Genomic DNA, 23,671 nt, shown 5'->3' on the forward strand with positions numbered 1-23,671 from the left:
TGGGAACAGAGACAACAGCAGCCAAACAGATAAGTGTTGATGGCAGCTCAAATGTAGGTCAAGTCCCTAACAATGTGTCAGCAACTCTGCAAAGTACAAAAAAAAAAGATAAAACTGAATCAATGTGTGGATTGTGCATTTGCACATGAGTGTACAGGCACCTACAGAGATAATGAGAGGGGAGATGAATCTCCAGCAGACTTTAAAGAAGAGGGGAGGCGGAAAGCCCAGCATCATTTCGACATCTTTGAAGTAGTTCCTGTGACCTGCAAGTAAAAACAAACAGTTATAAATAATGTCCAAACTACTAGACAGCTAGAGACGGGTTTACAGCATTTAAAAGCTCTAAAATATTTATAGAAATAAAGTTTTTTTAGGATAAAATGATGTCAGACCATCAAACTTGAATACATTTGAATAAATAGGTGTATTTTTAACGTAATATCAGGACACCCTTCTCCACTTCTTTTTTGTTTTTCACTATGGTCTTAGGACTTTATCTGAATGCAGATGTGTGGGCCAAAGCATTCGTGAATTGAAACTGTCTACAATGTGAAATTATTCTGCGCCGAATTATGATAAAGGTTGAAGTCAGTAGATAAGCCCTCAGTCTACAACTAAGAAGCCTGACAGTAAAAACCTGAGGCATTTTTTTCCTTGTTTGTTCTCCTATTCAGGTTTGCTTGTTCCCATCTCCTCCTGTAACAAGCTGAAGTGTCCTTAGGTAACACGCAGGTCAGCTACATACTTTAGCAGCTCCCTTGTCAGTATGTGTGCATTGTATGCAGTGTGAATGTGTGAATGAGAAGCAGTGTACAGCACTCTGGGTACTGATAGAAAAGCACTTTATAAGTATTTAACATTTTGACAACTGACTAATCTATAATAATACATTAGCTTTTATTAGTTATACAAATTTCAACATCTTCAAAAAGCAACTACAAATAAAAAACTAAGTGAAATACATTTAGGGGAGTAAAAGTACAACATTTCCCTCTGAATTTTAATGGACTAACAGTAAAATAAAATGGAAGTATTCCAGTACCTCAAAATGTAAGTACAGGACTAAACCGTGCCTGTCCACATTAATACTGCCTTTAAATATACACAGTGATTGCACCATACTTATGTTTACCATGATTTAAAAGGCTCTGTTGTTATCTCAGGATGTCATTATATGGTGTATGTGTTTATGTATCTGTTATCTGCCTATACTTGTGTGTTTATGTCTGTCCTTCCTGCACAGAACATGTAGCCTCGAGGCCTGACTGTTTCAGTGTTTTTGTTCTCGTCTCACAGTACAAACTGAAACCATGTCTCAGGACAGCATTGAGTGTTGGCCTATTTAGCCTGCCACAGAGGATTTCTCCCTCTAGTATAATGACATTTGCTTTTTGTAGCTAACGTGGGTGTATAATGGTAAGTTGACGAGCTTCAATCAGTTACTGAAAAATTCATGTACTGACAAGGTGCTGAGACAAATTAATTCTTGCTTGGCTCAGACACATTGACATTTACTGTTGATGTGCTGGAGACAGCAAAGGTTTCTGCTTCCAGACTCCATTATAGCTGCGCTGGAACTACAGTATCTCTAAATGAAATCAGCCTGTCTAGGTTTGGCCAATTATCTTTTAAGATAACGTAAGTAAACCATCAAGCCACAAATAATTCCCAAAATTGCCACATTGTCAGTATTTTTTTATAACAGCATTTAGGATGAGTCAGGGCTAAAGATCCTTTGTACAGGATGTGTTTGTCTGTATTTTATTAGTGTAAGATCATAAATATACATGAACATGAACAAATGTGACGTACTGTACTTCTATACTCCGTCTTTTTCCCTCCTTACCATAGATATACATGATACAGATGCACATGATGCAGGAGATGATGACCAAAGAGAAACTAGCAGCATAGTTGTCCATCAGTAAGAGCCAATAGATTCCCGCCTGCACATACAAAACAAAGACTGTTTCAACACTTAACTCTAAAGGCAGAAAACCAGTAGAGTGTAATTAGGTTATCTGCATGTGTTTGGGACTTACTCGTGTTGTTAGTGGCACTCCTAGGAGAAAACCTGCAATGGCCACTGTTAGTGTTACCACAGTCTTGTTCCTGATAATCCAGTCTGTACCGATCTCATCAACGACAGCCGTCACCAGAGTCTCCAGCAGACAGAACTACAACATGAAATGGTAAGTGGATTGAATTAAATGAGAGTTCAGGCTTTAAACAACAATTGCTGGGTGACATTGAGCTGATGAAAGCTGAAAGTCTAAGAGATTAGGTTGCAAAAAGTTGCTGTTCTGCATTAATTTACTCCATTGCTTCCTGTGAGCAATTACATAGCTTATACACTGCACAGTACAGTGAATCTGATATGTACATTTTCCTACTTTGTTGCATTAATGGCATCAACTTTATTACATACAGTATACAGATTGCATTTTATCATGCTAATGGAAACAGCACACAAAAATGAAAACCACAATAAACAAATTGTAAGAGATCGGATAAATCTCAATTCTAGCAATGCCTCAATTCTGCAACATTTGCGTCAGGAAGGGCATATGGTGTAAAAACATCCAAATCAACATGCGAACAATGATCCGCTGTGGCGACCCTGAACTCACAGGATAACCCGAAAGGACAAAAAAAAAGAAAAGAAAAACAATGTCGGACTCAGTCATTCAACCGCTGGCTGTCTAGGTGGTGTCCAGCAAATGATGTGGGCTACATAGATAGTTGGAAACCTTTTTAGGGAAAACCTGGGTTTATTAGAAGAGATGGCATCCATCCTTCTTTAGATGGTGCAGCTTTCTTATCCAGAAATATGGTTGATTTTATTAGACAACCAAAAGTCCAGACTTAAGCCCAGTATGCAGGCGACATAAAAAGAAGTGGCATTCCACTAATTTAGAAGATTCGCACTTGGCCTGGAAAAATTGTTTAATAATATACAAAAAAACTCCTCCGTAACGCCAGAACAGCGTACTACTCATCATTACTACAATAAGAACAACTCCTGGTTTCTTTTCAGAACTGTAGCCAGGGTGAACTAGACCCATAGTTCTGTTGAGCATAGTATCAAAATTAACAACATGTCTGCTAGACCCTATCCTGACTAGACTGCTAAAGGACGCTTTACCGTTATTAGACAAATCTATTTAAGACATCATTAATCTATCTCTAGAAACTTGGTATGTACCACAGGCCTATAAGGTAGCTGTAATCAAACCGCTATTTCAAAATTCCAGTTACAGACCAATGTCCAGCCTCCTTGTTATTTATAAAATCCTTGAAAAATTTGTTGCAAAGCAATTATGCGATCACCTGTTTAAAGACTTTCAGTCAGGATTTACTGTTTTAGAAACGATCGATGCCAATCTTTTATTGCCATCCCCGCAGCCACTTGAAATTAACCAGTACACTTGAATTTCTGCGTGGAATTTTTATGCATAAATGTTTTAATCTGACACTACATTAACACCTGAGTCAATACAGCAGGAATCTGCTATGCCACTTAAAACTTTAGGCCAGTGTGAGGCCTGGGAAGGGAGGCCCGGGAAGAAAAATAACAATTCCATGGACCCAATGATAAATGAGACCTAGCCCACATGTTAACCTGAGCTGTAAGTGGTCTGTTGCCACTCTTATTCTGAAGAGTTAATTTAGTTTATGGGCAACATATACAATACACACAGTTACAGACTGAAGAAAACATCTGTCAAAGTTTGGTATTGAAATTAATCTGCACATTGTGTTTGGTCATTTCACACAACTACTGTAGTAACATACTGTGGTGTAGTGTTTTCAGGCCTCACCTGAGTCCCTAGTCCCAGAAGAATGAGCATAAAGAAGAAGAGCAGCGACCAGAGTGGAGAGATAGGAAGCAGAGTGAGGGCTTCTGGGTAGGCAACAAAGGCCAGTCCTGGGCCGTGGTCGGCCACCTCCGACACAGGGACGTTCAAGTGGTGTGCCATGAATCCCAGAATGGAGAAGATGACAAAGCCAGCATATACACTGGTGGCGCAGTTTGTTACACTGATGATGATGCTGTCTCTGAAAAAACAAACAAGAAACAAGAAAACACATAATCAGCACATCAGCAGCAGAGTGTGTAAAGTAGGAAAAGTCTTTAAGTGCAGAGACTGTGATCCTACATGAGAGGGATCTAACGCATAGTGTAACACAACTTAGTACCAATACGTCAGATGTAAATCTGCTCACCGACTGTCTATCAGTTGTATGACACTGCAGAGCAAAGTAGCTACAGTTTTTATGTTCTCAAACTGCGGGTCTGCTAGTTCAGAGGTCCTGTTCACATTATACACATTATTGTACTACTGTATAATATAGAAATCTCAGCTTCGGGTTACACAGTACTTTGTTTCCTCTTACTTCCTGTTACAGTTAACACAGAGGATACCTTACCTCCTCTCAAACCACCAATCAGGCTCGTGGCCTGTCCCGCAGCGAGTGCACTTGTGCACGGTGGTCGAGGAGCACAGATAGCAGCTCCACAGGGACAGAGCTGCAGAAGACAAGCTGATTAGGCTGCTGTGCAGCTGTGTGCACAGATAGCACAACCTCTAGCTCCTGACTGAGGAACACGTTATATCTCCAGCCTTTCTCTTGGCTTCCTTCAGCCCCCCAACACCCCCAATCTGTCAGCATGAGTGGACAAGCTCAGGAGAATAAATGACATCTTTTCATCTCCTTATCTCCTCCTCTTTCCCCTTTCCTTCGTCTTAACCTTCTATACGATTTTTGCTCAGTCCCTTGGTGTTCAGGCACTGTGTGAGCAGCCTCTTAACACAAGTCCAAAAACCCATTATCTCTGTCCCTCCTAGTGTCTCACCATATCTGACCTTTTCCTCCCTCTCCTTTTACACCTGTAGCCTTGAAGTTTGCTCCTAATTATTCTACTCTCCTCCTCTCACTTCCTTCATCGCTCTTTAGCCCTGACTCATTTGGAAGATTCCACACAGCCTGCACAACCTGAAATAACAAGTAGTTTATTCTGCACATTTGTCAAGTCCCTTTTTATGCCTTCTACTTCATCTTTGACTATTTTCATTGACTAGGGAGAATAAAAAGATCACGGTCTTTTGCTGAAACACTGCAAAAACATAACCTAAAAAACTAGCAGCAGCGGCAGCCGAGCATTCAGACAATAACTGCTTCTTCACAGCAACTTGTCTGATTTAAATGCTGCAAGTTTAAGAATTAAATGTAACTGCAGAAATCTCACATAAAGCTTTTATATATATATATATACACACACACAAACATTTATATATATATTTATATATATATAAAAATGTATGTGTACACACACACACATACATACATACACACACACACACACACACACACACACACACACACACACACACACACACACACACACACACAAGACATGCTAAATTACTGAAGTGGTCTAAGATCTGGCCTTCTTTCAGATCACAAATAGTACAGAGTACAGATATTTTTGCAGTTTTCCTTTTAAATCTGTATTTTAAATTTTAGGAAAAAACAATTGTAAGTCTGTCCACTATGAAGCTACAGCTTAGCTTAGCACAAAGAAAGAAACCAGCAGGAAACAGTTGCAGTGGGTCGTTGCAAAACAAAACAAAGTTTGGCACCTCTAAATGCCAATTTCTTCTGGGTCTGTGTGTCCGGACTAACATCTGGGATGTAAATCTTGTGATGCCTTGCAGTCCCTGCTTGTAGTTCAGGACGTCGCCAATACCTGGCACTTCTTACACTTTGGTTATGTTTGGTGTGTTTATTGCTTTTAAATGCAAAATACAATTTTTTACATTTCTTTTTTAGATTACCAACCTGAAACAGTTGTTGTGGAATTTGTTATATGAAGCCATGGTAATAAGACCACCCCAGGCACACCCCAGGGAGTAGAAGATCTGTGAGGCAGCATCTCCCCATACCTACATGAACATGACACATACAGTCAGAAGAAGAAAAGAAGGAAAAATCCATCTCCAGTTCATCTATCAATCTGAGTGAATACCTTTGCATCGAGGACTTTCTGCCACTGTGGAGTCAGGTAATACTTGATACCGTTGATGGCTCCATCCAGTGTGATGCCACGGATGAACAAGATGGTCAGAACCACATAAGGGAACGTGGCTGTGAAGTACACCACCTAGTCACAGAGTCAGACAAGGTAATAAAGTCATTTGGAAATTGTGTTTTTCTTTTTCTCGAGGCACATAAATAAAATACGTATAGTAGTTTGTATAATATATAATAAAATTGCCTTTATTACAGTAGCAGTACAGTGTCTGTGTATATAGTATGTTACAGTACAAGATTCTGTGTGTGTGTGTGTGTGTGTGTGTGTGTGGGTGTGTGTGTGTGTGTCTGCTTGAGGCTGACCTTTCCAGATGATTTAACGCCCCTGATGAGACAGAGAAAGACAACACACCAGGACACAGCCAGGCAGCCCAGGATAGGGAGGCGGACCTCACCAAAGTTCCCAATATCATCCGAGATGTTTAATACATAGTGTCTGAGAGAAAAAGGGACACAGACACAGGGAAAGAGGTTTAAATATTGGGAAATTACAGGTTTGGCCAAGTTGTTGATGGGTTTTTTTTCCCTTAAAAAAAAAAGAATCTGACGTGAATTTTTGCCAAAAAAGAACAAAAAAAGGTTAAAGAAAATAAGATGATGGGTCTTCAGTACTATGGCCACATGTTACCCAGTGTGGTGGTGTGACCCACTGACAATGGTTGTTTATGGCACAGATGAATAATATAAAATGAAGTTCGAGATTCACAGAAGTTACAGTGAGAGGCACAATTCCTTGTAAATTTTAGTTGATTGTTAGCAACAACAAAAAATATAAAAGAAAATTACCGGCCTTAGTTTTTAAGTTATGTTGCAACAATGTGGCTAATTGTCTAAGACAGAGTCATTTAATGGGGATTTGATGTTAATAGGATTAGAGCCCAATGGATTAAAACATTTACAAAGGTATGTCAATCTAGCCAGTAATGTAAAGTGCATTATAGTTAAATTGTTTGGTTAAATTGTTGTGTGTTCCTCACTTGCAGTATAATGGTTTAACTGATTAAAGTATGACCATGAAATGTTTTTATGGCAGGTGCATATAACAAAAGACACAAAGGTGGAAGGACATGTGCAATAAGACAGCATTATGCAAAAAGAGGAGCAGGACTGATTTTAGCTTGTAATTGTAAATGTTTTGAGACTTTGGTTACTGCATAAATAACAGTTGATGGAAATGTAACAAAAAAGAAATAGAGCTGAATAACACAACCTAATTTATTGTGATTGATGTAAAAATATATATATTTCATGCAAATATAACAGGTGAAGCTGTCTATGCTGAACAACTGCTGAGTCATTATTTAAAGTCAGGATGAGAAATACAAAGCTATTACACAAGATCATCCATTGTGGGCACCCAGATTATGTTATGTGGAAACAGCACCAGGCTTCACCATGTGAAATGACCACAGCAACGTCTGGGCTCCATGGTCCCCCGGTGTAGGAGTAACCAGATAACTAAGTTGCCTATTGTATCCTCACAATCTCTTTCTCTCATTCAGCTGATCTTACACTAGGTCCAGAACACCAAGATGTTTCATGTGACTGAGAGGACATCATCATCACACATCACATACTTATGTTTCACATCACTAAACCCTCCTTTGCATAGAGCAGCTGCACCACACAGTACATGAACATAACAAGGCTTATTGTAAGTGGGGGGCTTATTAAAATAGTAATATTGATTGACCATACTGTTAAAGCCCTAACTGATGTCACACCTCACCTAGCACTTTATGTTTAGTGTTTGAGCATGGTCCAGCAGTATAGCATTTATATGATTATATATAATCAATATTATACTATAATCTGCATGATGCTGTTGATGTTCCACACTGCTCCAAAGCTGCTATCCTTCCAATCAAACATAGTCCAAATATTTAAATGCTGTCCACAGTTCATGGTTGAGGCAAACTCTTGGTGCACGTCAATTTTGAAGATTCTGTCAAGAATTATGAAAGCTACTTACAGATCAAAATAAAAGCATAACTTTTTTATGTTTGATATGAGCTTGATAATCAATTAAAAAAAAAACAACAACCTTAAATGCACAAGAACACAAGAATTACGTCCACTACTTACTTCCAGTACTCTTCACTTGGACTGGTCCTCTTGGTACGGTTGGCTACCTCGGATACTCCTGCTACCAGGCTGCTAGTAGCATTAGCCAGACTGGCATTGAGATGGCGGCCACTGCCCAACACCCCGGTGCAGTCAGGTGTGTTCCATGGGTTGTTGCAATAGGTCCATGGCAGCAGGTTCGTCATGGACAAGAAAAAGTAGTAGAAGGCAATGCAAATGACTACGTTGTAATAGATTCCAATGTAGGTGGACACCACCATCATGCCGTAGCCCACACCTAACGGAAGAAGGAGAGAGAATGGATGAAAGACTAATTGGAAGTCGAACATGAAGCAAACATGTCAGTTATAACACTGTTTGCAAAGGACTGAACCGCAACTCTATTGCTTGTTGTTGCATGATATTATCAGCTAATAAAAGTAAATCATTAGGACCACTGAGCCACATCTTACACAGACAAACTAAACTTGATCTTGTACAAGGTAGCTTCTATTACCAAAAAAGGATGTTAGTCCATCTAACAGGGTCTCTGGGACACACAAACATGGAGATACACCACTAACCTTTGAACATGGGACTGATCTTCCAGACTCCCAGACATCCCAGACTGGCAAACTGACCAAAGGAAAGCTCGAGGAAGAAGAGAGGAATGCCACAGAAAACCAGCATAATAAAGTATGGCAGCATGAAGGCACCTGAAACAGAAAGACAAAAGGACAGAAACCAAGTCATGGTCTGCAGGCTATGAAGACAGTACATGAACTTGGTGCACAGTTGCATACAAAAGTTTACTTTCATCCATCCATGGACATGACTATCATGGTAAAATTTGAGCCTGCACTGACATCAGAAAACCTCATATTATTAAATTCCTGTACACCAAATTCTTGGGGTTTTTGTTTATTAAAGATATATGCAGTACAATTATTCTGCCTTATTTTACAAGTGATTAAAACATTAGAAGGAAAGCAGATATAAAACTATTTACATTTTTTTGAGGGCGTTGGAGGTATCAAGCTCTAAATTAGTCTTCCATTTTTAAAAATCATTTTGGTTTGTCACTGAAAATACTGGGAATCTGTTCTTTGTACTTTGGTTAGATAAACAAAGGTTCAGGCAAATTAACAAATCTCATATTTTAGTTTTTTACAGATTTTAGTAAAACACCACAGCTTTTTTTTAACTTTACATAACATAAACAAAAACATAATGCAATTCAGCAAAAGCCACAAGAAAGAAAACCTCATCAACCTCATCTGTCATGGTAAACTCCCCTGAGGGAACACAGAGGTCACTGAACGTGCAGCTGAATTCAGTGGTGCAGCAACTCTCTGGTGGTTCACACTGGATGAGAAACCAGACAGAGAAGCCATCTATAGTGACAGTCTGGTGTCCATGTGTCCATGATTATCTATATCTAAACTCGGTCAGCGCAACCAGCTCCAACTGTACAATACCGAAACTTTATCAATATGTGTGAGGCCTGTTTTCAGGCACGGCCGGGCAAGGTGCCTGCCTTAGGGCGCCACTTCCAATCCACTTCCAATCTAGTTAGTGTCCCCTTTACATGAATAAAACGATTAAAGAACTGTTCACACTGCGCTGAACACCCATTGGTTTATCGTTAACCTCTGGTTATCATCAATTCGCTGCATTTATTAGCTCACACAACCAAATATGAGGAACAGGCTACTCATGTTGCGACATCAAAATGTCATACACACTGGAATAATTCTAAACCATCCTGGTAGTATGTGTATCAGTGTGCGCTTAAATCAAACCAAGCAGTAGTCAGTTAGTGGGTTTAACCAAGAAAATCAATGACGAATAATGATGTCCAGATGTTTGTCCTCGGAACAACAGCTGTAATATCAGTTACTGGCCTGCTAAAGCTCAAAAAAAGTCAGTTTCATTTAAATATTGTTGTTGAGTTTTATTTGATTCTGCTACATTTTAGTTGAACACATTTTTGTATTTAACCAAAATTAAAGGACGCCTTCACTGATATTGAACTTAGTTTGGATAATACATGTAAATGAATGCTTTTAACTCTATTTACTTCTAGCTGAAAAATGCCATAAATAAGCTAATCTCTGTTAGACATAACAGAGACTAGTGTTCATGCGAAGATATTATTGCAGAGGTAATAGACAGATGATGCTGATGACATGACACAGAACATAAGCTAAGTGAAGCTTAATAAAGTCAAAGTTAAATCACCTCAGGGGCATCAGTGAATGTTCTCGTCTATAGGGCACCAGAATGTGCAGAAACAGCCAATGAAGCACAGCACATCTACAGCTGTGAGTGACCTGATTCTTCCTTATATGGGATTGCAGATCCCCTATATGTATAACATTAATCCAAACATTTGCAGAGTAAACATATGCGTATGAACTTAAGAGGGAGTGATGCCAAGAAAAAGTCTGAATCACTGACGGAACCTTGACTGACTTTCACCAGGCTTTGGTACTTTTTGTAATACATTTTCTATACAGGATATAAAAAGTTTTAGAATATGTTAGTCCGCAGCATTTTCATCTAGATTTTTTACAATGTATTTGACTAGAAGGTTGGAAGCAACAGAGCTTGAATATATTTTGTTCTCCTCATGTTTTTACTTTTTCAATACACTGGCTGTGTAGCAAACACAGCACATCGGCAGCACAGCAGCAGAAGCAACAGCAGCTGTATCCTATATATTCTATGTGCTCAGAAAAATTTTCCCACAGCTCAATAAATAATAATAGAGTTAAGCGTAACTATGGGTCATGATTTAGGTAAATTGTCTATTGTCTTCAAAAGATCATCCTTGAAAAGTAAAAAAGGGTCACTAACATGTCCAGTGTCTGGTCATCTGACCATTATAATGATGTAAACAAGAACTATTTTAAATGATATGTTCACAAAAATACGCAATAAGCTTTAGACTAATTAATAAAATAAAGTCAGTTAGATTTTATTTTCAAATCAAGTCTAAGTGCAAAAAAGATTATCTACATTTTACTTAAAGTACAAAAGTTAAAGTACAACAGTAAGAAAACTAGTTTAATCTTGTTTTATTAATAAAACATAAGGGTCAAAGGTCATTGTTGTGAAGCTGATTTTCACTACTTTATGTGCTGACAGGTGGTTAAGCCATAATGATACATCGGCATTTATTAGTCCATACTTTCTTAAATAAAAAATATTATTATAAATATTTTTATATTAAAACCACCAGATGGTATTAATGTTGTGGCTAATCAGTGTGTGTATAAAAAAAATCTAAGTAATACGCAGTAATAGTAATAACTGAGAATCAAATTCAAATTTCTGGTTTTGTTTGTTCCCTAAACTGGGATTTATATTACTGCTGATAATGCAGTGGTAACTTCTGCTTAATCAAGTAGCTGTTGACAGTGCTGGAGATGATTTCTAGTAGTTGTTTCACAAAAGTATTTAGTAGCTGAGCATTTTTTTAAAGTTTTAATGGAGCAGCCTGGAAGAAGTAAAGATTACATTTGATTCAGTGTCAAACTTATTTTGAGCTGCAACTTTAAATTCCTTCCTCAGCTCTTTCTTCTCCTGCCAGTCTCCACCCGCCCACCAGATGTCATTTTTCCTTCTTTATTTACATCCTGCCATAGTCACCTATCTACCCTTTCCCAGTTGCCAGACTGCCTTGGCCACCTGTATCCTTTCCCCTCATTATCTCCCCCAATTCCATGCTCTGTGTTGTGGACTAGACTGCCTGTGAGCCTTTGTTTAGTTCCTTACTTTCAAGTAAAGCTGCACCTGCCTGCAGACATATCTGCATTTTGAGTGTCCTTCCTGTGCTCCAAACCCTTACATTTAAATATAGTGTGCTTGTTTTTTATGTACTTAATTTTATGTAATTTATTTGTATAGTATGCCATTGGCAAGCATCAATGTGCCAACACTTAATAAACCTAAAAAAAGCTGGGTGTACAATATATTGCAATACATACCTCCTCCATTTCTGTAGCAGAGGTAGGGGAACCTCCAGACATTACCCAGGCCCACAGCATATCCCACACTGGTGAGGACAAACTCAATCTGGTTGCCCCAGTTCCCTCTCCGGGAGTTTTCATCCCTCTTCACAGGCTCGCCTGGAACTGCTCCATTCTACAACAAAGACACAGAGAGAGACAGAGGTGACTTCAGGTGACAAGAAGGCGAGTGTGTCCCTGAAATAATACCACAGAAGCAAGTCCAACAACTGCGACTGGGCACCCTGAAACATGAGCCTGTCAACAGCAGAAATCACACCTTGACGAAGACGTAGAACATGATCCTGAGAGGCCTTACTTTCCTCATTTGGTCAAATCAGATTCTGTGTTTCGATGTACATTTGTACGTATCATGCAATGATGTTCAAAATCATTGGGGCACAGCACATGGAGTTGAATCAGCCATGTATCATGCTCAAACATAGTTAACTGGATATTTCCTGTACTTTCAAAGAGAAGTACTTTCTCTTCGACCACAAAATCTAACATAAGGTGGACGCGCTGGAGCAGACAGGATGTAAAGTGAAATCAGCGCCTTAAGAGCAGCCCATAAGCAGTTGGTCTTGTCGTCCTGATTTGCAGCTTCTCCTCTCTTCCCCTCCATCACTCCATCTGCTGGCATCAGATGCTCCCTCTCTCCTGACCTCTTCTTTAACCTCAGATGTGTCTGTCTATGTGCACACATTAGAGACACTCATGCTCTTGCAGAAAAATAAATACGACTTCTTTGGATCATTTGTACCCTCTCTTTGTAGAATGTGAACACAGGATCATAAAGATTGACAGCTTCATTTCCTACTCCACGATCAGTCATTAACATCTTGGTTAGTTTACTGCATCTGATTCCATTTTGAGAGATTTACACTTACTATGATGGTCAGCGAAACAGAATTTTTAACTGGGGAATCGTGACATTAATGGGATAGAAGATATGGGAGTGAATTAATGAAGTTGTTTATGTGGAGTAAATCACACAATATTCTTAGTAGTAAAACTGCTTGTTTGCACAAGTTTAAATAAAGTTGGAGGGGATTTATACACCGCTTCTTGGTAATTGAGGTTGGCAGGAAGAAAAACATTCATGACAAAAACAGTGTGCGCTGAAGTAATGAAGTCTTCTTTTGGTACTGTACAAACTACAGCATAGTAATTTTCTGCAGTGAGGACTCAATGACCACTCAGTGACCACTCAATTTCCAAGAGCAAGAGAGCCTATGGCATCTGTCAGATGCTGTCTTGTGATGACCCAGTGATGAGGTTCTTTAGATTAGTTTGCTATATATTTGGAAATTCAACTTATTTAACCTATTTTGTATTTAAGTCTACAGGTCTTTTATTGATATTGTTACCTAGCTGTTTTCTTGCAAGTACAAGCATAATTGAGAAGGCGGGCGTAGAGCCAGGCGGTGGGGAAGCAGGCGGGGCCAGGTGAGGAAGAACTTGGATGCAAACATTTCCACCCCTTTATTATAAAAAGAGTAAAGCAAAGAATTTCATCAAAATAATATTTAATGCGTCTTCAGCTGGTACAACATTTTTTATTAAAATATCAAGGGGGATGCAAACTTTTCCACCCAACTGTATCAGAATGGCAGAAAAAGAGAGATTGGAAGCTTATTAAGCTTATAAAATTCTCTTACTATATGAAGGCATCATAGCCCATTTCATCGAGAAAATATGAAGTTCCTACTCATGAGTCAGTGTTTGGTTTTGATTGTGTTTTGTTTTGTTTAATTTTGATGTGTTTACAGTAACTGTGCCTTAAAAGCCTGTTAAAGAAAGCAAAGTGGAAAGTTTATGTAATATTTATTCAATATTACAGAGTAAAAATAGAGTATACATTTTAAAAAAGTGGTAAATATTGTGGGTCTGTAAAAGTCTTATGTTTGTGATAATGTTCTTGTAATACTCTGGTGCTGGCTTCGATGACTTTATGGAGTTTTCTAAGCCCATGCAGGCCAGGCACCGTTGTATGCATGACACAATAATAAAACTTCATTTATTTACTGGTTCATGCTGCCTACGTTATCTGTGTGTAGCAGAGCATTTCAGAGGCTCACTCAATGAATGGCCTTGCATTTTCCACAGGAAAGTCTTTGAATGTGAAAAAATGTGAACACTAGTCATAGAAACAAGCCTCATTTTTGCAGTAATATGTTAATTTTGCTGTAAGAATGGCTTTAAGGCGATGCCTTAAGCATTACTGTTCAACTGGCCGTAATTGTCAGATTTCTATTTTCTTCAGTAAAAAAAAGGCCACACTCCTGTGGAGCGCATGTTAGTCTCATGCTACCTCACCTCTCCCAGATGAACACAGCTTCTAAAAATGAAAAAAACATCTCGTTCATCCGCAAAAAATGTCAACAGTAACAACCAAAACAACTAAAAAGAACCTCCACATTTGCCCCCTTATTGCCGTAGTTCAACTTTGAGGCAGTGCCAAGCATGACTAATGAGAGAGAGAGAAAAATCTGACAGCAAAACAGCATCAACCACAGAAAACAAACATTTGCCATATTTTCCCCAAAGCTCAGTAGTTTGTCTTTGAGTCTGGCTGTGTGTGCATGTCAGGAGGGCAAAATAAAGAGCATTCCTCCAACATCTTTGACCCCTTTTTGTGCCGGAATGAAGGCTGCAGGTGGGATATACAGGAAGATCAGCAAACATAAGTGTTGTTGGTGAGGAGATGCTCACAGTGAAACCGCAGTCACAGCAGTATGTAAGGAGGAACCCCCACCCGTGAGCCCACCAACGCGGCAGGTCGCACGTTATGATGTCTCCGTCTGGAGTTGACTTTGGAAGGAAGGGGACACGGAGACAGTGTGCAGCTGTGTGTGTTCTCGTTGCACCCGGTGTTTGGCGGTGCACCTGGTTTTCTTTTCAGCAGCAACCAGGTGTGGACCAATAATCCATCTAGTGGTTGCAGTACTGTAGTGGACGGGCCTGAAGCTACACAGTGAGCTGGGATACACTGAGTGTTCTCGACACCAGTCCATCCTGGCCACCAAAGGTACTGGATTGGTAGCCTACTCAATATCAACAAATAGATTACTTTTAAAGGAATAGTTCCACATTTTGGAAATGTGCTAATTTGCTTACAGTTTGATGAAAATATCAATACTGCTCTAATATCTGTGAGACAAATATAGACCTACACTCAGCCAGTTAGCTTAGCTCAAAACAAAAACAACTATCCTGGTGGAAAGAGCTCTCCTTGCTTTGTCTGAAAATAACTAAATACATGTACACAATACCAGCATTTCTGACTTACACCAATTAACTAGCTGTTTCGTTTGTTTAAAAAAAAACTTTAACACTGTAACATTCCCTGCAGAAAGAGAGGTTTTATGAGAAACTGAAACGTGGAATATAGATGTGGACAAAATGGACGGAGACAAGGTTATGCAGCATACCATTCAACAATGTTTTAGTCAAGAGGCTTGGAATTAATTGGAGGCAAACAGTAATTTTTGGCTGCTTACAGGTCAAAACCCCCACAGAAATCTGAGCAGTCAGATCAGAGTAGTCTTACTGTATCACTGTATACTTCTCTGTCCACCCAGGTGTTGTAGCCTGTGGTGTTGGCCCCCAGGAGCCCCCTGGTCAGACAGACAGAAAGAGATTTCTCTTTCCACATCCCTCCTTTCTCCATCACATGCTTCTCTAGGACCATCTGGGCTTTATATAAGACCCCACATGCCGCCCCCCCCACCCCCATGTCTCTCCCTGTATTTAGTTTGCAGCATCTTCTCTTTCCAAGGTCCCTTGTGAGACACAGCACTGACTTTGCTGAAACTTTATTACAGACACATAAATAAAGAAATAAAAATTTACCTACAGAAAGTATATATATATATAAAGGTAACTAGAAAAACATAGTTGATTGAACTAAATATTTGTATGTTTTTTAAAGTGCATGATGCTGTTATTTATGTCAATGTTAGGAGCATATGTGTTCAAGTTGATAATTTGTGTCAGCACTGTTTGACAGGTTTCATCATATTGTTCTTCATAAATGCTGCAAATAAATCAGAAACAATCAGCTTACTGTTATAAACCAAAACATATGGTGGTCCGGTCAGGTGAGTTTATGACTCATGTTGACAAAACCACTTTGTCCTAATTTAATTTAACGTTTTTTGCTGGTTTGCTTCTGATCAACACACAGCTCCTTATTATTTATTGCGGTGCTACATTCACCACAAGCACTACAAAATATTCTTGCTGGCAGCAGTACAGCTCACTAGTGGTTCACAAATCTCCAATCACAGTCTCACTGGTTTTAGTCCAACAGTCTGTCAAACAGCCATTGACAAAATACAGTCCCCAGCTCTCCTCTGCTAAGCTCTTCTTGAAAAGACTGCCAGCTCATTGCCTCAACGTGAATGCAAAGACAAAAGCTGACCTGTGTTGAGCAGGCTCAGATTGGATCAGTGTGATTTTCCAAACAATATGTCACTCTAAAATGCTCTACTACCTGTAGGTTAAAAGCCGGACATACAACCTGTCAAAACCTGCTGTTGCGTTTTCCTTGAGCTATGTTCTCGAATCCTAACTGCTTTGATGCCATATGTTCGCTACGGAGTATAATCACTGGCATACAATACACATCCTTAAGGTACATTTTTAAAAAAGGATTGTTTGAACATTACTGTATCTTAACCAGAGTCAAATAGAAGAAATGTACACGGCCAACCCTCCTGTAGTTGTCCATAATGAGAAGCGCATTTGGGATTGGATAACTAATAAACAGAAGTTCAGAGGGACAGCCCTAAACCAATGACACTTCATCACACAAAACAAACAAACTTCTGTATAATAGTCATTTATTTTATTAGACCAATCCTAAATGTACCGTATACCTCATTTGTTTTACTATACAACGATTGGCCTTGTTCCTTTGTTCTGTTTGACTGATGTAGAAACAATGAATTTGAAATATTACTATTGGTTTGTTTGCACCGGTTGAAACCAGTGACATTAAATGCATTCCAGTTCTTTCTTTTTCAAAAAGTTTCATGTCCTTGGGCTGAGAAACACCTGATCCAGATGCTTACTGTTGGAAGATGTGCAGAAAACATTCTTTTGATGCTTCATATAACAGACATTCATATTGACAGACGCCCACATCGAATACCTGGAATTCATTTCCAATGCACTTCATTATTTACACTGTTGCAAATCCAAATTTCATTATTTTCTAAATTTATTAAAAAGAAATGTTACTGAAGGTGGAATTTGAAAAATGAAAGTTACTGGTACAGTACAGCTCTGACAGTGTCAGCAATTCAAATCTATTCAAAATTCACTTCTCCCTCTCCGATGGATCCTCTGGATGTTGCTGCCTCTCATCCACTGTACTCTCACAGTCTAAAAAGAGCAAGTCAGCTTTGTAGCCAAGCACACACACACACACACACACACACACACATACACACACACCACAGTAGGACATACATACGATTTCACTTAAGCATTTCCATATACACACACACTGAGAACCATTTTGACAGACGGCAGCACAAACCTTTCAAACCGACAGCTCCTGACAGCTGCAGCCATGTATGTAAGAGACAAAGTCCACTGGAGTGTAGCATTAAAACTACTCCCCTCCTTTCATCTTGTGGCAACACACACACTTTAGGTTCCTGTCCTTTCATTTTTTCCCCCTTTGACAATAATCCTTTAGCTAAAGGTAAGTTTGGACAGCATAAAAAGAGTGGAACATTTGTTTTGCGTTGTACCACTTATTAGTACTTCTGTTACTATGACAGTTATGTGTTTCCGTCTCTCTCATGCACTCAATTAGATTATCTTCTTTGCCTCTTAAAAAGGTGCCTTGCAACTTTTCATTTAATTACAACAGGAAGGCAGTTATTATAGTGCAGAGCTCTGCAAAACTCTGATAATCCCTCCTACAGAATGTGATTTGTTAAAATCATGCTACTGCTGACTGTGCCTGTCATTTCATTTTATTTTGAGACACCTCCTATAGAGCCATGGCATTTTACTGACAGCTCACTGCTCTTTCCCCCGCTCACGGGAGGCCTTTTCTGTCTGCATGGATGCAAGGGTCCCTCAGTGAGGTTTTTAAAGCAAAAGTATGACAATAGGAAAATGTTTGTACATCTCAAGTTGTTAAGTGAATTGTGTCAGGTATGATACATAAAAACACGTCTTAGAAAAAAATCAGCACGCCCAAAAATAGAATAAATAAAATCTTTGATCCTACACTAAAATTTCACAGTCAAGTACCCTGTTGTCATTTACCAACCCTATGACATCTACTGTAATAGTTGCATACTGTTGAACTTCATTGCAATTTCTGCAACAATGATAAATGTTTGAGCCATGATTGTCCAAAAGTGTGTCAAAGTGTCACTTGTCTACTGCGTCACTGCTCCTTCCATCCATTAGCAACATCATTTATACTTTACAGGGTCACGGGATGTGGGGGCACCAAAGCCAGTACCACCTGTCACTGGGTGAGAGGCCCGTCCATATACTTACATGTACAGTAACTGTGAGTGCCAAAAGACAATAGGAAAATGATTCATGAATAGTTGAACAAGTCATTCAGTCATTGTATTACACATACACATAGGTTACACAAAGGTAACTAAATTATTTAAAATTACTTACCACACTATTCGAATCAGGTTGAATTATTTTTGGTGTTGACCTCCTATGTAGTTTTCCACTTATGGGCATGACAAACTGCTGGTATGTCTCACAATTAAAGCTGAAGATATCAGATATCGTCTAAATTTATCCTGTTCAAACCTTTCAGTCTTTCCTTAAGCTGCTGAGCTAATGTTACACTAACTAAAGTTATATTTTCAGACAGAGACAGACAGGACAACTACAAGCTAAAGCTGGGTACACACCTGAAGACTATCAAAGGCTGTAAAAGAGTTGTCACGTGAAGATGGTTTCCTCTAACTATTAGAGATTTATAGTCTCTGACAGACAGGAAACAGCATAGACCTGATAGACCTGATCCCCGGTTGGGAACGACATAACCGCTGTCTCATCTGAATTAATGGTTCTCGCAGTGCTGAGCACGTCCAATCAAATTTACAAATAGGAAAAATTTGGACTAAAGGTGGTACTAATCACATGAAAAAAAAATCAAATTTGGGATAAATTTTTAATCATCTCTGAACTTAGGTAAAACTGTCCGCTAAAACCACTGGTTGGACTCAAGCCACTCTGCGATATGTGTCCTCACAAATCTGCTCCTAAAGCATCCTCTATAAAAGGGGCGGAGCGAGAACACTTCCAGGTATTTGATCTGTACTTGGTGAGATACGAACTTTGAATTGGAAAAGTACTTGGGCTTTGACTGATGACGTTTAACAAGTCCGCGAGAACACAAGTACAGAGAAGAACACATATTGTGAAATGGCTAAATGGCAAAATACATAAGTTTGGGTAAAGCTGTCGTTACTATAGATCTTCTTTGGTTGTGATGTCATCGGTCGCCAATGTCAGTTGTAACTATAAAACCAACTAAGCAAGACTGGGTCAAATCAGTCAACAAGACCAAATCACATTCAAGATCAGCTCAATAGTTGTTAAGTACGCCAGCCCTAACAAGCAACGGTCAATATGCTAGTCCTCCTAGTTACATGTCCTCAGAAAGACACTGAATGATTAAGCCAGAATGCCTTAAATGTAGCACCCTGTGGACAACAATTTCACCAAGGGGATTAAAAGAGTAAATCACAGTAATAAAAAAAGACACGAAATAAATTAAACTGAGGTTAGATTCATGTTCTTGCCAAGTCACATGTGGGATAACAGGGAGTTTAAGCGACAGATCACACCTGCTCCAAAACATTCCTAATTTTTGAACAAGCATGTGTACCATCAAACAAACTTATGTAATGTGTTAACCTATGACATTCATTTATTATGATTAAAACAGGCCTTAATGAGCTGTAGTCACAAGGCAGATCATGAGCTATTCTGAAGCCTGGGCTGAAGAATGGAAGAAACATCTCAGATTATTAAAAACTGGTATATGGTGAACTGAGGTAGGGACGAGATAGCGTGGGAAGAAGAATGGGGTGAAGAAAGAAACAAGGTGACGCAGGAAGGAGTTGCAGGAAAGGTCAAGCTGGAGACATCTGTGCAAACACCAAAAGGGAAAGAGTCAAATCTGTGTGTAAATATGGGTCTTTGACCCTGTTCAGGCTGTATATAGTGTCTGGATCCAGTTGCAGTTCACACCTACCACAACTGAACTGAACTTTAAGAACCTGCATATTCTGCTTGAGTCTATGTTATCTCGGCTGAAACACAGGCGTTTGCTGAGAGTTTGGCACATCATCTGCATCCAGTGTGTTTATTATATTATCTGCACTCAGTTTTTTCTTTGCATTTAAACCACCCTACTGGTTTACATCGAAATATTACAGCTCCCGCAGGCCCATTTTCATGCACCCCTAGGTCTGTATGTGGAGCTCTGCCAAAGGTGAAAACTTCCACAGTTTATTATACATCAATCAACCAAAACAGTAAAACCAACAGTTGGTATTAATGTTGAGTTTGATAAGCGTATGCCTCTACTTTTCCTGTATTAGAGAGCTAGTTGAGGCTAAGCAACAAAGAGCAAAAAAACTACTTTCTCAAACACATCAGAATCAACAGTGGGGGGGAAAAACCTGGCTGCAAATTTAAACCTGTCAAGTATTTTACTGTTATTCATGACATTCTTTTTCACCAGTCTTCAACATTAGTCTTTTAATATTGGATGTGAATAAACAACTTTATCCAACAGTGTAAATTGCTTTCTCCTTTACATGAATACAGCCTATTTAGTTCCTCCTTGAAGTGCATCAACTGATTCATGTCAGTGCCATGTCCTTCATTCACTTTCACTCAATCTTCTTTTATATTTAAATCGCACTTATGCAAATGTATGCAACAAAAAAGTGTGAAACCCTTTAAATCAGTCTTTTATATGAGTCACTCCTGATACTGTGTCCAGTAAACCAATTAGCTTAACACCAAAGCCCAAAGTGATCTTTCCTCTCAGACAGGCAGAAAAAAAGTTGTCATTTTGCAGACTTTCTCCAGTCATTAAGGAGGCCTCCGTTATTCAAAGTTGCACACCTAATCTCCCTTGCTCCACCTACACAGAGTTTAGTAAACATGTCTGTCTGCAGCGACTGAATCCACACGCCTGTTATGGAACAAAAAGCCCACCGGATCCCCCCCCAAAAAGGTGGCTCAAAGCTCTTTTTATCAGTGCGCTGTGAGGTGAGAGTAATAGGCCTAAAGATGGTGTAGACCGTAGCTTCTCAACCTGCTACCACTGGAGCCACATACCAAATGATCCCATTGGGCAGGGACTGAATAAATTCCCTCCACGGCTGATTAATTGAAACCAATGTATGGGCCAGGAGGAGGAGAAGGAGGAGGACAGAGATTCAAGCCCTGTCAAATGAAGGGTGGGATAGATGAGCATCCAGAAGCCAAAGGTCACTTACAGGTTGCAACAATCCATACATTAAGAAAGTGGCTCACTATGTTAGGCATCTCCATTACATACTAAAGGGCATATTAAATAGAGAAGACTCTTGCTTTTTATAACACTGCTATAAAGAGTAACTTAATCCGATCACACGTGGATTTGACTCCAAATACAGAAGGTGGGGTCTCATTGATAAACCCATGCGGTAAGGGAGACACTAGTAAATAATAGTAAAGGGATGTGAAAGTGAGTGAAAGGCCCTAAATCAAGTTACGGAATAATAGTTCTCTGATCCGAAGAGTTTATCGGAAGTACTTGTAGGATCTTTAACATCTGCAAACCTGAACCTCTAAATTCAGTAACTTTAGTAACTTTATACATATGTATATGCTTGTTTGTGCAGAATAAACTCTTTAGCCCCTTGGATAAATAACTGCTGTGGGCCTCTTGTGCAGATGAAGCCCTGAACATACCTGGTGTTAAAGATGCATCACGAGTACCAACGTAACATTCTGATGATCCCAATCAATGCCCCTACAATATGCAATTCTGTTAAATATGTGCTCTCTCATCTCTTATCAACTGTGTTTCAGCACAAAACAATTTCAGAACAATTTCTTTCTGTGTGCAGCATTTGCACACAGCTTTACTAAGGGACATGAAATCTGATCACTCCAAGCAGCATTTAAAATCAACTGTTATTGAACCCAAGCTGAACTGCAATTCATTTCACCAGGATCCCAATCTTATAAAGACTGTGTGAACACAGCATCTAGCAGAAAACTAACTAACAATTAAACATCCACCAATTAAATACCTTTAGAAAACCCAGCTGTCATCTAGCCCCTTACCTTGACATAACTTTCCATGATGAGAAATTTGATGCAAAAGCAGCCTTAGCCCCTCATATAGTTTCAATAGTCTGATGATTGATCGAGTTCTCTTTGTCTGTGTTACTTTTAGAGCTAAACTCACTAAGGCTGGAATCCTCAAATGGAGAAGGGGGGGCTAGTTATGTGGACATCTTTGTATGAAAAAAAGGCGGGGGGTAGGGCTAAAGGACCAAGAAGGGTCGAGGGGTGGGTGTAGGGCAAAGGGCAAGGGGTGGGCATTTGATGTCAGATATCAGTGAAACATTTCCCAAACTTCCCGATCTGTGTGTGTGTGAGCGCGATTTCACATGTGCATTGTGTTCATTGGAGTTATAGTCCCGTCTGTCCATGTAAATACCATAAATGTTACATGTTGCCATTCTATTTTGACAGTCTCTTTAGCTGGTCATTATCTTTAACTGTTGGACAATAAAAACCCTGTCAAAGTGTTGTGCCCAATCTAATTCAGAAGTAGGCTCTCGTAAAACAATAGGATTATAAAAGCGTAAGGGAGGGAGAGTAATGGAAAGGGGGCTGGACGAACCAGGGGGGGCTCTGTAAGAGATGGAAGAGATTTAGAGTTGGAGGAACCCAAGGCTAATCAGTCTAGAAAAGGTCCTACTGAAGCTGCTGCAGCCACGTGCATCCAACCCACCGCCCCACCCACCTAGACCCACACCCCTCCAACCCCCTACACACCCTCACTTGTTCACTCATTTGCTTAACAAGTTCATTTGTGCATAGGCCTTCACCGGGTGTATGGCTGTCAAGTGATGCGTGAGATTGGCCTGCGGAACTGTTGGCCTGCGCAAGCTGTTCACCTGCATCGCTCCCGTCCCCACACACACTCCCACTCACCCACCACCACCCACTCACCCACTCACCCACACACACACACACGCATACATGCACACACAACTGCACACATATTTCAGCCTGAGCTAGAGCACAGTCATCCAATAAGGCCAGCAGTATGAGCAAATGGTGTGTGAATGCTGGGTTCAAGCTGCAGAATTTCCACCATATCAGCTGTGCATCAGAAATTGTTCAGCAGAATAATAAAACACAAAAAAAGCTACTTTTCTCATCAGTTATTAACTGTTTCAGTCATCAATGAATCC

At 39.6% G+C, this 23,671-nt stretch overlaps 1 protein-coding gene across 2 annotated transcripts in view; it reads right to left on the reverse strand.

Annotated features, from left to right (window-relative positions):
• Positions 1–23,671, reverse strand: part of slc6a9 (solute carrier family 6 member 9) — a 66,988-nt gene that overhangs the window by 6,481 nt on the left and 36,836 nt on the right. For both annotated transcript variants that reach the window (XM_067474649.1, XM_067474648.1), the window contains 10 exons: positions 12,156–12,312; positions 8,748–8,879; positions 8,185–8,461; positions 6,403–6,535; positions 6,035–6,169; positions 5,848–5,951; positions 3,825–4,062; positions 2,046–2,180; positions 1,850–1,949; positions 166–266 (listed from right to left, as the gene is read on the reverse strand). In XM_067474649.1, coding sequence (XP_067330750.1) covers positions 166–266; positions 1,850–1,949; positions 2,046–2,180; positions 3,825–4,062; positions 5,848–5,951; positions 6,035–6,169; positions 6,403–6,535; positions 8,185–8,461; positions 8,748–8,879; positions 12,156–12,312 — 1,512 coding nt within the window. The remainder of the gene's footprint in view (positions 1–165; positions 267–1,849; positions 1,950–2,045; positions 2,181–3,824; positions 4,063–5,847; positions 5,952–6,034; positions 6,170–6,402; positions 6,536–8,184; positions 8,462–8,747; positions 8,880–12,155; positions 12,313–23,671) is intronic.

This window comes from Channa argus, chromosome 14 (assembly GCF_033026475.1).
Source record: "Channa argus isolate prfri chromosome 14, Channa argus male v1.0, whole genome shotgun sequence".
NCBI classification, from domain to species: Eukaryota; Metazoa; Chordata; class Actinopteri; order Anabantiformes; family Channidae; genus Channa; species Channa argus.